This window comes from Panthera onca, chromosome B2 (genome assembly GCF_046562875.1).
Source record: "Panthera onca isolate mPanOnc1 chromosome B2, mPanOnc1 haplotype 2, whole genome shotgun sequence".
Taxonomy (NCBI): Eukaryota; Metazoa; Chordata; class Mammalia; order Carnivora; family Felidae; genus Panthera; species Panthera onca.
Genome location: NC_138343.1, coordinates 80,051,886 through 80,066,138, shown reverse-complemented (window position 1 = coordinate 80,066,138; position 14,253 = coordinate 80,051,886). Strand labels below are relative to the sequence as shown.

Sequence of the window (14,253 nt, the reverse complement as noted above, 5' to 3'; positions counted from 1 at the left end):
ATTTCCCTTAATTTCATTTATTTATTTAACAGTATTTTGGGTATTTACTGTGTATGAATCTCTGAGCAATGTGCCTTGGGGAGTGAAAAGGGGAGCAGATGGGGAGAGAGAGAGCACAATTCTATGTGGAGGAATGATCCATGCTGAAGGAGGACATGGGTCAGGATCAGTGGGAAGCCTGTGTAAGGAAAGTAGAATGCGTGCAGATGTCAGTCTGCCACCATTTAATTTGACGTTTCTCTATGCAGCCCATCAGTCCTGGATCGTTTGAATGCTTTGCTGGAACCTGGAGGTGTTCTCACTCTTAGTGAAAGAGGAATGATAGATGGATCCACTCCCACCATAACACCAAATCCCAATTTCAGGTATTTGTGCCTCTTAAGTTTCTGATTAAGAATCTGACCACCTCAATAGAGGAGGTGGACATTCAGTAGGACGTTGTTACATATTATATTCATACATTTAGTCATAAATATGTTCACTCATTTATTGATTCAGTTAAATATTTATGGAGGCTCTGCTATTTGCCAGACTCTCAGTAAACAAGAGGGGGCACTTGGATGGCTCAGTTGGTTCAGGGGGTCGTGAGTTCAACCCCCACATTGGGCACAAAGCTTAATTTAAAAAAATAATAAAAAAATAGCTGAGGTCTTTGTAGTGGGTTGGTGGTAAAGGGTAGAAGCAGGGAGACTGGTCTTAAGGGTTTTGCAATAGTTCAAGCAAGAGATACTGTAGCTTAGACTGGGGTAACGTGAGTTGGGATTTGCTGATCAGACATGTGGGTTGAGAAAAAGAGGAAACAAAGATTTTACCTAAATTTTTGGCCTGAGTAATTGGATAAATATGCGAGCCATTTACTGAGAAAGGGAAGACTGGCAAAGGAGCAGGGTTTTGTTATTGTTGTTTTGTTTTGTTTTTATGTTTGTTTATTTTTGAGAGAGAAAGAGAGAGAGAGAGAGACTGTGAGTGGGGAAGGAGCAGAGAGAGACACATAGAATCCAAAGCAGGCTCCAGGCTCTGAGCTGTCAGCACAGAGCCTGACACGGGGCTCAAACCCTTTAACCATGAGATCATGACCTGAGCTGATGTCAGATGCTCAAGTGACTGAACCACCCAGGTGCCCTGGAGCTTGTTTGATGTAGGGAAGGTCAACAGGGAATCCACTGTTTAGTTTTGGAGATGTTAGATAGCTAGGCAGAGATGTTGAATATATGAAGATAACTGTTTCAGAAGAGCACACTGCTCCCTTTTCTGATCTCTGTAGGTGAGTTAGAATGATGAATTAGCACTATTTGATTTGGGAAATATCTGAAAGTAAGAATTTTAACGTTCTCAGATAGCATTAAAGGTGCACTGGATAAACACTAGTTTCTAAGGTGAATAGGTTTAGAGACACTGATTTTGCTGTATTCATGCATTTTGGCACTACAAGATAGAAGACAGATGAAAGTAGCAGACTTTGAGTTAGTGAGATCTTCTTGATAAGCTCCCTGAAGAGGAGCCATATAGGGTCTGCCTTCACCACTTGTTGTTGAGCAGCCTCATCATTGGTTGCAACTGGGATTTTAATTTTTTTTTTCCTTTGGATTGCTGTGTTACCAGACTTTTTCTCTCGATGGATCCTGTTCATGGAGAAATATCCCGAGCGATGAGGAATCGTGGACTTGAAATCTACATTTCAGGAGAAGGGGATGGGAACATCCCAGATAACCTGGATCTGAAAGTTCTCCTGCACAGCCTTGGATTGGTGGGGGACAGTGTGTGTGACACCCTCTTGGCTCTACACATGGAGATCCAGAGTACTGTTGTAGGTAAGGTGCTTGACTTCTAGGCCTCTGTGGAGTTTTCTTCTTATAGAAATTCATATGCGGCCCCGCGTCAGGCTCTGGGCTGATGGCTCAGAGCCTGGAGCCTGTTTCCGATTCTGTGTCTCCCTCTCTCTCTGCCCCTCCCCTGTTCATGCTCTGTCTCTCTCTGTCCCAAAAATAAAAAACGTTGAAAAAAAAAAATTTAAAAAAAAGGGGCCCCTGGGTGGCGCAGTCGGTTAAGCGTCCGACTTCAGCCAGGTCACGATCTCACGGTCCGTGAGTTCGAGCCCCGCGTCAGGCTCTGGGCTGATGGCTCAGAGCCTGGAGCCTGTTTCCGATTCTGTGTCTCCCTCTCTCTCTGCCCCTCCCCTGTTCATGCTCTGTCTCTCTCTGTCCCAAAAATAAATAAAAAACGTTGAAAAAAAAAAAAAAATTTAAGAAATTCATATGCGGACTTCAAGCTGTATTACAAAGCTGTAATCATCAAGACAGTATGGTTCTGGCACAAAACAGACACTCACATCAGTGGAACAGAAGAGAAAACCCAGAAATGGACCCTCAAATGCATGGCCATCTAATCTTTGACAAAGCAGGAAAGAATATCCAATGGAATAAAGAGAGTCTCTTCAGCAAGTAGTGCTGGGAAAATTGGACGGCAACATGCAGAAAAATGAACCTGGACCACTTTCTTAGACCACACACAAAAATAAACTCAAAATGGGTGAAAGACCTCAATGTAAGACAGGAAGCCATCAAAATCCTCCAGGAGAAAGCAGGCAAAAACCTTTGACCTTGGCCACAGCAACTTCTTACTCAACACGTCTCTGGAGGCAAGGGAAACAAAAGCAGAAATGAACTATCAAAATGAACTCATCAAAATAAAAAGCTATGCACAGTTAAGGAAACAATCAGCAAAACTCAAAGGCAGCTGGGAATGGAAGAAGATATTTACAAACGAAATATCAGATAAGAGGTTAGTATCCAAAATCTATAAAGAACTTATCAAACTCAATACCCAAAAAACAAATAATCCAGTGAAGAAATGGGCAAAAGACATGAATAGACACTTTTCCAAAGAAGACATCCAGATGGCTAACAGACATATGAAGAAATGCTCAACATCACTCATTAGGGAAATACAAATCAAAACCACAATGAGATACCACCACACACCTGTTAGAATGGCTAACATTTAACAACTCAGGCAACAACAGATGTTGGCGAGGATGCGGAGAAAGAGGATTTCTTTTGCACTGCTGGTGGGAATGCAAATTGGTGCAGTCACTCTGGAAAACAGTATGGAGGTTCCTCAAAAATTAAAAATAGAACTACCCTATGACCCAGCAGTTGCACTACCAGGTATTTATCCAAGGGATACAGATATGCTGTTTCGAAGGGGCACATGCATCCCAATGTTTATAGCAGCATTATCAACAATAACCAAAGTATGCAAAGAGCCCAAATGTTCATCGATGGATGAATGGATAAAGAAGATGTGGTATATATATATACAATGGACTATTACTCGGCAATCAAAATGAATGGAATCTTGCCATTTGCAACAATGTGGATGGAACTAGAGTGTATTATGCTTAGCGAAATTAGTCTGTCAGAGAAAGACAAATATCATATGACTTCACTGATATGAGGACTTTAAGAGACAAAACAGATGAACATAGGGGAAGGGAAGCAAAAATAATATAAAAACAAGGAGGTGGACAAAACATAAGAGATTCTTAAATATGGAGAACAAACAGATGGTTACTGGAGGGGTTGTGGGAGGGAGGATGGGCTAAATGGGTAAGGGGCATTAAGGAATCTGCTCCTGAAATCATTGTTGCACTATATGATAACTAACTTGAATGTAAATTAAAAAAGAAAGAAAGAAAGAAAGAAAGAAAAGAAAGAAAGAAAAAGAAATTCATGTGTTGGGGTGCCTGGGTGGCTCAGTGAGTTAGGCATCTGACTTTGGCTCAGGCCATGATCTCATGGCTCATGAGTTCAAGCCTCGCGTGAGGTTCTATGCTGACAGCTGAGAGCCTGGAGCCTGCTTTGGATTCTGTGTCTCCCTCTCTCTGCCCCTCCCCTGCTCTCGCTCTGTCTCTCTCAAAAATAAACAAACATTAAAAAAAAATCAATAAAAAAGAGATTAATGTGTTATTCCATTTAATTGCTAGTCTAGAAGGTTTTTTTTTTTTTTTTTTTTTTTTTAATGTTTATTTTTGAGAGAGAAAGCATGAATGCGGGAGGGGTAGAGAGAGAGGAGCAGAAGATCTGAAGTGGGCTCTGCACTGACAGCAGTGAGCCCTATGGGGGGACCGAGGTGGGGGGGAGGCCTCAAATTCATGAACCGTGAGCCAAAGTTGGACACTCAAGTGACTGAGCCACACAGGCTCCCCTAGTCTAGAGGTTTTTAAATTTAGTGTACATACAAATAGAAATTACCTGAAAAGTCTTTAAAAATGTAGATATGGTGGTATCCTACTTCGCCCTAAGGGAGTGGGTTCAGCAAGTCTGAGTGAAGCACAGAAATTAGTATTTTAAAGAAGTTTCCCAGGTAATTCTGATGGATTCATTCAGAGACCCATTCTTTGAGGAATACTGCTTTAGACATTAATGTAAAGTTTGTCCTTATCTTCAGGATGGTCATTGAATCTTTTGAAGGTAGAATAAAGAGGGAACTTTGACTTATTCAAAACAGCCAGGTGTTACTTCTTTTAAATGTCCAAATACACAGGAGTAGGCAAGAATAATAACAAAGATAATGCTGAAAAATGATGATACTCCTTATTGAGTGACCATTATGTGTTAGGTACAATGTCAGTTGCTTTTTTAGTCTTCTTCACATTAGTTCTTCAGGGCATGTTTTCATTTTATAGATAGGGCTCAGAGAGGTTGAATAACTCATCAGAGCATAACAGTTAATAATGATAGGTGAGAATTGAAAGTAGTTCTGTTGGATTTTAAAGTGCTTGGTTCTTCATGAGGCCATGCTCTTTCTGGTACCTTCATTGTGTGTCAACTTTAGGTTTAAGGATATGTGTGATCAGGCTTTGTCATACTTGTAATTGTTGCTTTCCTGCACTGTGCTTCTGACAGAAAAAGAGGGAGGGACGCAGGTTAGGGAAGGAATATAAACGTTCCTACAAGTCCATTGTGTGCTAGTGAGACACTAATATCCACTTAGATGCCTTTCTAAAATAAGTGTCTGGGTGAATTTGAGTAGAACGAAGCTTGATGTGAAGTTGAATTTATTTGTTTTCATTGGAGATTTTGCAGAATCTGTTGCTCATAGATGGCAATATGTTTTCCTTTATAGGTTCTCCAACATCATCTATTTCAACTTTAATTCAGACAGCCTTACTCATTGTGCAGTGCCTACAGCGAGGGCTGAGTTTAGACACAGCCTTTTCTGAAGTATGCTGGGAAGCATATGTCCGCTCCCAGCATTCACCAGCAAACCAAAAGGTACTGTGAAATGTTGCAAATAGCTTTCTAAGTTATAACACTCTTATGTTATTTAGGTGGAGGAAATTCTATTAATGATAACTTTAATGAACTGAGAGTGGACTGCTTTAGTTACTTTCTAGTAGAGATCTGGTATCCCAAGTAATTTTCTGGTAAATAGGTTAAATACAATATTTACTTCTTGGAAACTTAGCTATCATTAGAAAAAGTGGAATTTACCCTGTAATGTTGAAAATTGAAGGATGTGTATGTTACGATATGACAACAACTACCGGGGCCTGGAAAACTATTATTACTCTGCTAGTTTTTGGTATTAGCGCTTACATGTTGTTGCTTGTATACCACGTGTTTTTATCTCCTACCAGCTTGTGCAGGCTTTACTGGAGAAACATATTTTTTCTCTACGAGCCCATGAAACCTGGGGTAACTCCATCCTTGCCATGGGCCTGTGGCCAGATTCTCTGCCCTCAGCAATCTTTGCTACAGAAGATTCTCACCTCTCTAGAGTCCGAAGTGATGGACAAGTCTTAGTATATTGCCTTAACAGGATGAGCATGAAAACCAGCAGCTGGGCCAGGTTAGTGGAGCCTTGAGGTTGTATCTCTCTGGCATCTTGGCTTTTTTTTTTTTTTAAATGATAATGGTCATGACAAAGCATGTCTGACCAGAATGTTGTGTGGTCATTTATCACTCAGCTGTCATAGTTTCCTTGTTCGTTGCAATATTCCTTCCTATTTATTATTCACTTCATAATGTTTTACTTGTCCTCCTTTGAAGGGGACTTAATCTTTTCCCCATTACCTCTTTGATCCATTGTTTGCAAAGTTATTTACCTAGTTCTTTGAAATATAAAATGTAAGTTCATTCTAGTACTGACTTTGCCTTGCTGTTCTAATTAATTTCAGGATTCAGCCTCTTACCTTACCAGACTTGGAGAAAATTATGCAGTCCTCTAACCCTGAGAGCTTGAAATTCAGTTCAATCGAAGTGGCTACTTACTGGATTGATGAACCAGATGTTCTGGCCATGGCTGTTAAATTGCTTATAGAAAGAGCAACCAATCAAGATTGGGTGCTCAGAGTTAAATGGCTTTATCATTTAGCCAAGAATATACCACAGGGGCTTGGTGAGTCAAAAAGCTTACTTTGTATATGTAATAAGTGAATATATTTACCCCTACCCTATTTTTGTGCCTCAGCAGCTGTGTTATTCTGTGAGGACACTGTTAAAATTATATCTGGAAGATCTCCTAGCAAGAAATTTGTGACCTGGTATTTCTGTTTGTATAACTGTTAAAAAATTAAGGAACATATCTGCTCTTAGATGTGTCCTAAGAGAAACTTTGCTCCCATGTAATTCATTTCAGTATCTTTCCACCTATCAAATCCAAAAAGAAAATGTACTATATTATGTTACTATTTATTTTTTGAACATGCTTCTGTACTATTGCTGCACAACATTACTGTCTGGGAAAGGTTGCTTTTGGTCAATTCATTTCCCCTAAAAGTGCATAAGGGACTTGTGTTTTCATTCCAGTGCTCTAATTTTTCATGCTTAATTTCTTTGTACTTCTTTCATTTTAAGAGGAAAAATCCAACAGTAACAACATTGCATGGGTTGCAAAGTACAGAGCATGGAATTTGTTGGTACAGCTTGTTGCCTAAAGTAACTGTGTTTATATGAACCTTTCTATCCATGAGAAATTAGCCAGAAGATGTGTATATTGTATGGTATATGTGATCTGTCTACAAATGTATAGAGAATTTATAAATTCTTATCTGCATTGTCCTATATGAGAGCTACTAGCCACAGATGGCTACTAAAATGTAAATATGAGTTAATTAAAATGAAATAAAATCTAAAATCCGGTCCTTTGGGGTGCCTGGGTGGCTCATTCGGTTAAGCATCTGACTTCAGCTCAGGTCATGATCTCTGTTCATGGGTTTGAGCCCCATGTCAGGCTCTATGTTGACAACTCAGAGCCTGGAGCCTGCTTCAGATTCTATGTCTCCCTCTCTCTGCCCCTCCCCTGCTCATGCTCGCTCTTTCTCAAAAATAAATAAACATTAAAAAAAATTTTTTTTAATCCAGTCCTTAGTTGTACTGACCACATTTCAAGTGCTTACTAACGTGTGACTAGTGGCTACTCTGACAGTGCAACTATAGGATGTTTCTTTCCATCATCGCAAAAAGTTTACCTGGACAGCCCTACTTTAGATATTAACATTTGCTTCTCCTTCCTCCACAGAATCAATACAGATTCATTTGGAAGCCAGTGCTGCATCACTTAGGAATTTTTACTCAAATTCTCTCTCAGCTGGGGTCAGTAATGTCATCAAAATATTACAACCAAATATAACAGGTACTGCACGAGATTTGATTTTGAGTTCTCAGCATAGTTTAGGAAATTGCTCCATTGAGTTCATGGAAAAAGACCTGACGGAACTACCACTGTGATAACAGTAATATTTAGAAGACTCAAAGTATCCAGATGCAAATTCCTCTTCTTTGTTAGAAACTATCCATTGTATCCTTTAGTCTTTGAAAGAGGATGATGATATACAAGCATAGAAGGTAGAACACAGGAGTGGAAGACTGGTCTCTGGTCCCAACTCAGCCACAACTGGCTTGTTCATTTGGGACCCATCATTCATACTCATTGCCTGTGTTTGAAAAATACGGGAATTAGGGGCACCTGGGTGGCTCAGTCAGTTAAGCATCCGACTCTTGGTTTCAGTTCAGGTCATGATCTTGAAGTTCGTGGGTTCAAGACCAGCATCGGGCTCTGCGCCGACAGTGCAGGGGCCTGCTTGGGATTCTCTCTCCCTCTCTCTGCCCCTGCTGCACGCGTGCGCATGTCTTTCTCTCTCTTAAAAAGAATAAGGAAATTAGGGACATTTTGACAGAACCAGGCTTTTAATTTCCCACCCCATCTTCATTTGATTCTGACCAAAACATACCATTGCCATTTGGTTTAGAAGAAAATATGATGCTTTTGTGCTAAACCAATTACCTTATCTACGCTAAAGGTTAACAAGGTAAATGTTGGGAAGAAAACAAACAGGGAAAACTACCGTAGTGGTCATGTTGTGGCTGAACTAAATCATGGCTTCCCAAGTATGTGGGATTTTTGGTTATTGGGAACACAGTTCCAGAGTAGAATAGCAGGTTCCCTTTTCAGCAGATATCATTTGCCTATTATTGGAACATACTAGGTATGCCTTTGTCTTCCTTTTCAAATGTGTAGCTCTGGATTGTGTAGTCTTCCTGGACTTTGGAACATGCGCTCCCTCTTTCATGTACTTTGCTGTTCACAGTAGGCATTTGTTAGTCTACCGTATGGTGGATACCGTTAAACCTTGTGCTCCACTGACCTACCTAGCCATCTTCAACGTAATGTTACCGTTGTTTTGTCTTACCTCCCTTCCCTGGGTTCTCACAACCTCTGGAAAGGGGTCAGATCTGAGCACTGCTGCTTTACAAAAGAAGTGTCAAGTTTAAGCCAAAGAAGTGTGAGGTAGCAGCAAACACCATATTCTGTTATTGTAAAGAAATGGTTTTTGGCTTTTAAGCAAAATAATCTTGAGTTGTTTTTCTTACTGAAAGCAAACAATGAGAAATATATTCATTCATTTTTCCACCATGTAAGTTAGTTTTTTTGCGGTTAATGAGCACAGATTGGGTGATTAAGCTCATGGATTCTTTTCTGACCCACTGTGGGACCTGAGCAGGTGAATGTATTGGTCATAATGTTTATGTTGTAACAGGAACTACCTTCGTCCTAAAGCAGAATGAATTTTCAGGATTAGTAGAAATTTTGCATTTAGAAAGGAAATAGTGTAGAAGCAGTTGAACCTTACTTTTCTAGTATTATGGGCTGAAACCAACATTTTCCTGTTCTTTGTCTTCCCCATCAGGACTCAATGTGATCAAATTAGGACCAAGAAAAATCTTCAACTGAAATTTGCTAGGCAAGGAGTTTAATTCCAAAATTTCGTTTTTTGTTTCTTAAACCAGATGAATTTGTGATCCCTTTGGACCCCCGGTGGAATATACAGGCTTTGGACATCATTAGAAATTCGATGGACTTTGACCCACAAACCGATCAGCCTGAGCAGCTCTTTGCCCTTTTAGAGTCTGTTGCAAACAAGTAGGTGAAGCCTGCTATTCTGGGTACTGTTTGCCTCACTGTACACCATAGCTTCACAAATCATGCCTTTTCTAAACTCTGTCACATCATGCTCCGTGCTCAGTGAAGTAATTCTGACTCTGATGTCAAAATGCCTATAAATTTTGCAAGTTCTTAATAATTTAACAAGATGCTTTAAGAGGTACTAGCTTAACTTTAATGTTGTGTTTATGTTGCAAATAATCCTTTATCATAGGGTAGTTATGTTTCTATTGTTTTCTGTTCATGATTCTTGGCAGCTCCTCCCATTTTCACGTGCTCATTTTCTCGTAGGTCCTATCCTCAGTGTTGTGTCCACATCATTTTCCATCCTCAAATGCTGCAGAGATACGTAGCCCCTGCATGCTTACACACACACTCAACATATAAATTTACTTAATTGTGATATAAGCCGGTCTTTTCTCACATTTAATGTAATGGCCAGAGTATTTTTTTCAATTAAATAATTTATTTTTTATTTACATCCAAGTTAGTGCAACAATGATTTCAGGAGTAGATTCCTTAATGCCCCTTACCCATTTAGCCCATCCCCCCTCCCACAACCCCTCCAGCAGCCCTCTGTTTGTTCTCAAGAGTCAGAGTATTTTTTTAATTAGCCATCAGTGTTAATGTAATAGGTTTTTAAAAATAATTTTATGATGAGGTATAATGTGCATTACAGTAAAGTACACTGTTATTAATAATGAGCATATTTGGTTTTGATGAATTTTCACAAAGTGAACTCATGCGTGTGATGTGAACTAGCACCTCAAAGGCCCCCTTGTCTCCCCTCCCCTTGTTCCTTCCCTGGTAACTTCTAACACCAGAGATTAATTTTATGATGGCCACTTTTAAGAGTTCACAGTGCAGTTTGTCAGATCATGGCAGAGCAAGAGTGAGGCCTGGCAGTCTTCCTAGGTGGAGCTTTTCCAGGCCATCTGTCTTCTGCCCCGTGCTACCACCAACTCAGTTGTCATCACTACACCTCCATGTCTCTAGTCCAGAATTTTCAGGGGCTGGAGAGGAATGGCAGGTTGAAGGAGATTGATGTTCTCAAGATTTCAGCAGGTAGAGGATGTGATTGCAAAGTAGTATTCACCAATAACCAGTACTATTTATTATGTTATTAAATCTCATTTCAGGACAATCATATATCTTGACCGGGAAAAACGGATATTTACTGAAGCAAATTTGGTTTCTGTTGGTGGCAAAAAGTTAAGAAATAGTGTTTTGAGAATGTCCTTTGAATTCCATAAAGGTGAGAGGTTTCCCTTTTGTATTCTTGAGTTAATGCATCTGATCACATAATGTCTCTAAAGTGAAGAGACCTTGAGCAGCTGCTGCCATTTCACTAATTTCCTTTTGATTTGCTGGACTGATTTTAAACACATCCCCTTATTCAGTAGTAACACCTAACTGCTTTTTACATGTCTTTGATTTCATTTACTTTTTATAGCAACCTTATGTGGTGTAGGTCCCATGCTGTGAAAGAGAAAAGGGAGGCACAGAGATGCTCAAGGTCACATCTCTAGCAAGTAACAGAGCTAGAGTTTGAAATCTAGATGTTGGCTCAAAAAGTTCATGCTGCTAAGTATTTGGTTACAGGTTCTTTCTTCATCCTTTATTTTTTTTAATTGAAAAGATAGAAGTCTGCCTTTGAAGCCGTTATTGTTAATAGTACATTGATTTGTATCTTCTCACCTGTCTGTGCTCTTCATCCATTCACACATATATACACATCTTGTTTTATATTTAAAGAAGTACTTGTATAAAATATGCATTAATGCTCTATAATTTCCATTTTTCAGTAAGAGGTTATAAACATCTATAGGTGTACATACCTGATCAGTTATGCTTAATATGATAATGGTAGGCTAAGAATTTGCTTTCAATTGTGACCTTTCAAAATTGACCGTACTGGAGATGCAGTTAAGTTCATATTACTGTTGAGTTTGAAAATATCTAGAGATGAATTTAAATCTGATGGAATGTTCTTATTTATGTCAACTCTAAGATCCAGAGAGCTATCACAGCCTGCCCCATGAAATTGTGGTCAATCTTGCTGCTTTTTTTGAACTTGGTGATGCACTAATCCTGCTCTGGGTACAGTCCTCCCAGGGGATGGTGTCTGATGTCAGTGTCATGGAGGTGAGGAAATGTATCTATATTAATTTTTGTGCCAAGACAAATGTTTAAGACTCTTAAGGGTGAGATAAACTACAATGTTGTTATATGTCCAATATTATTTGAGAAATTTAGTTCTTAACAGTTTTAAATATATATATACATATTTTAAAGCTTAATGAGTATACAACTGACCTATCATGAAGAGCATATATTTGAAGTGTACAATTTTATGTTTTGACATGTACACACCTTGGAAGCCATTACCACGATAATGAACATATACAATATCCTTGAGCCTTTCTTCATATTCTTTTGTATTTCCTTCTTCTCCCTTGCTCCCACCCTAAATTTGTTCTCCCTATTTAAGAGTCTCCCCAAAAAACTTTCTTAATAGATACCTTTAAGAAAATGAAAACACTGGGAGAAACTTGAAAATTGGGCTGTATTTTGTTTGTATGTAAATTACATAAAAGTATAATTCTAGATTATAGATACCATAAATTATACAAGCAAACTAATAACACCACCCAACTTTTTAAATGAGTGAGATAATTTGAATAGATACTTCTCAGAAGATACATGAATGCCCAGTAAGAACTTCAAAAATTCCAACATCATTAGTTATCAAAGAAATGTAAGTGAGGTGCCATGCACCAAAATGGCTAAAGTTAAAATCACTAACAGTAGCAAGTATTGGCAAGGAAACAGAACAACTGGAATTCGCCTGTGCTGCTGGTTGGAATGCAGCTGCTTTATAAGAAAAGTTGGCAGTTTTTTAATAAAACTATATGTACACTTACCATGTGACTCAATAATTCCATTTTCCCTAAGGAAATAGTTCTGAACTTTAAGTACTTGGGGGGAGAATCTTTGTCTTCTCTGACTGCTTTAATGTCCCTAAAAATATTTCAACTGAATGCTACACCTTTCATGGGTGTGTTGAGTATTGATTAACAATTGAAATCTGTGTCTTACTGAGAGGTTTGTGTGAGCGTGGTTTGCTCTGTTTTTAGATCTTGGATTCCCTGCGGTGGCGGGACCGGTTTTGGACCATAGCTGACACAGTAAAAGTGGATGCCTCAGGCCTGGCCCTGCTCGCCCTTCATTGGCACTGGGTTTTAAAACATCTGGTCCGTCAGATCCCTCAACTCCTAATGAACCATGAAGACAAGTAAGACTCCTATTTGGAGTAATAACTCAATATCTACAGTACTGATGATGATAAAGAGAAGAGGGTTTGGAATTGAAACTTTCTTCTTGCTTTATTTTGGCTTATTCCCATGGCCTTTTGGTGAATGGAAATCAAATACAAAATGTTAAATGATGTCTCTTACTATCCAGCACTTCCCCCTTTTCTTACATCCCTCTGCGCCTTTTCCCTTCTTTACAGATACTACAAAGAGGTTCAGACTGTCTCAGAACATATTCAGAATTGCTTGGGGAGCCCAACTGGCGGCTTCACTGGTGTAAAGAAGTTGCAAAAGTTCCTGGGACGGCCATTTCCTTTTAAGGTACAACTTGGAAACATGTAGCAAACACAAAGATTTGAGCTCTTATGCTCAAATCTGGAGTTCTGTAACATGGGAACTGCCATTCATCTAGACTCATAAATGTTTGCTGAATACTCTTAATTGATTTGTTAAGTGTTAACATTTTTGTTTATTCTTGAGAGTATTAAGTCTGGATAGAGTTTTAATTTGATTACTGTAAAATCTCCTGAGAGCAACAATAGACAAACCTTATGTTTTCTAGAAGAATTGTGGAAATATTTAAAATTTTTTGAGACATGAATAGGCTGCTAAAATCTGCATTTCTCCTCTGTAATAGATTCTGCTGGGTTTTGTTGTTTCAGAACAAGCTGGTGGTAGAGTGTTTTTCTCAATTGAAAGTACTTAACAAAGCACTTGCCATGAGGGAGTGGATGCCTGCCCTTGGGGAAAGTGGATGGTGGGAAGACATTAATCGTCTCCAAGTGGTTGCTTCTAAATGGACTTTAAAGAAAAGTCTCTTGCAGGCGTGGGGGCTGGTCCTCAGAGCTAATATTCTGGAAGATGTCAACCCAGGTAATCTGCTTTAGAGTTATCCTGCTAACAGTTGCTCTAAAAGTATCTGCTGCTCTGCAGCCAAAAAATTTTAAGTTTTTCACATAGATTTTCTTTTTTTCTGTTTCTTTTTTCTTTTCCTTTTTTTTTTGGTATACTATAACTGTCGTTAAATAAGCGTCAGGCATAGAACTGAACTTTATATATACTGTTTAATTCTGTCATTAGAATTGTGCAGGTAATAATAATATCATTTCACAGGTGTAAAACTCAAGCTCAGGCTAAGCTCACAGTTATGTAACTAGTGGTTGGGAATCTGAGCCTATACTACTGACCATTATTCTGTAATATCACTTGTGTCTTTTTGTCCAGATGAGCTGAAGGATCTTGTGAATGCTCACTGTTTAGAACTAAAAGCCAAAGGAATTTCACTTGGTTTTCTGGAGAAAAAGCACAATGAAGCTTCCTCCCTGTTCCAACCAGACTTTACCTCCTTAATCCAACTCACCAGGAGTGTTCAGTTGTGGCCTGCAATGGAGTACCTGGCTCTGCTTTGGCAGTACAAAGTGACAGCTGATTTTATGACACAAGCTTGCCTGAGAAGGTAAGCCATTTTCCTCAGGGGAGATTTTTTTGTTGT

General features: G+C 39.1%; 1 protein-coding gene across 1 annotated transcript in view; it reads left to right on the top strand.

The window, feature by feature from the left end:
- The window catches only part of MDN1 (midasin AAA ATPase 1), a 174,336-nt gene that overhangs the window by 103,890 nt on the left and 56,193 nt on the right, over positions 1-14,253 (top strand). Inside the window, exons 45-57 of the mRNA XM_078447133.2 lie at positions 249-365; positions 1,603-1,811; positions 5,128-5,276; positions 5,642-5,853; positions 6,182-6,402; positions 7,525-7,638; positions 9,294-9,426; positions 10,587-10,702; positions 11,459-11,592; positions 12,585-12,742; positions 12,962-13,082; positions 13,424-13,634; positions 13,986-14,217. Coding sequence (XP_078303259.2) covers positions 249-365; positions 1,603-1,811; positions 5,128-5,276; positions 5,642-5,853; positions 6,182-6,402; positions 7,525-7,638; positions 9,294-9,426; positions 10,587-10,702; positions 11,459-11,592; positions 12,585-12,742; positions 12,962-13,082; positions 13,424-13,634; positions 13,986-14,217 — 2,127 coding nt within the window. The remainder of the gene's footprint in view (positions 1-248; positions 366-1,602; positions 1,812-5,127; positions 5,277-5,641; positions 5,854-6,181; positions 6,403-7,524; positions 7,639-9,293; positions 9,427-10,586; positions 10,703-11,458; positions 11,593-12,584; positions 12,743-12,961; positions 13,083-13,423; positions 13,635-13,985; positions 14,218-14,253) is intronic.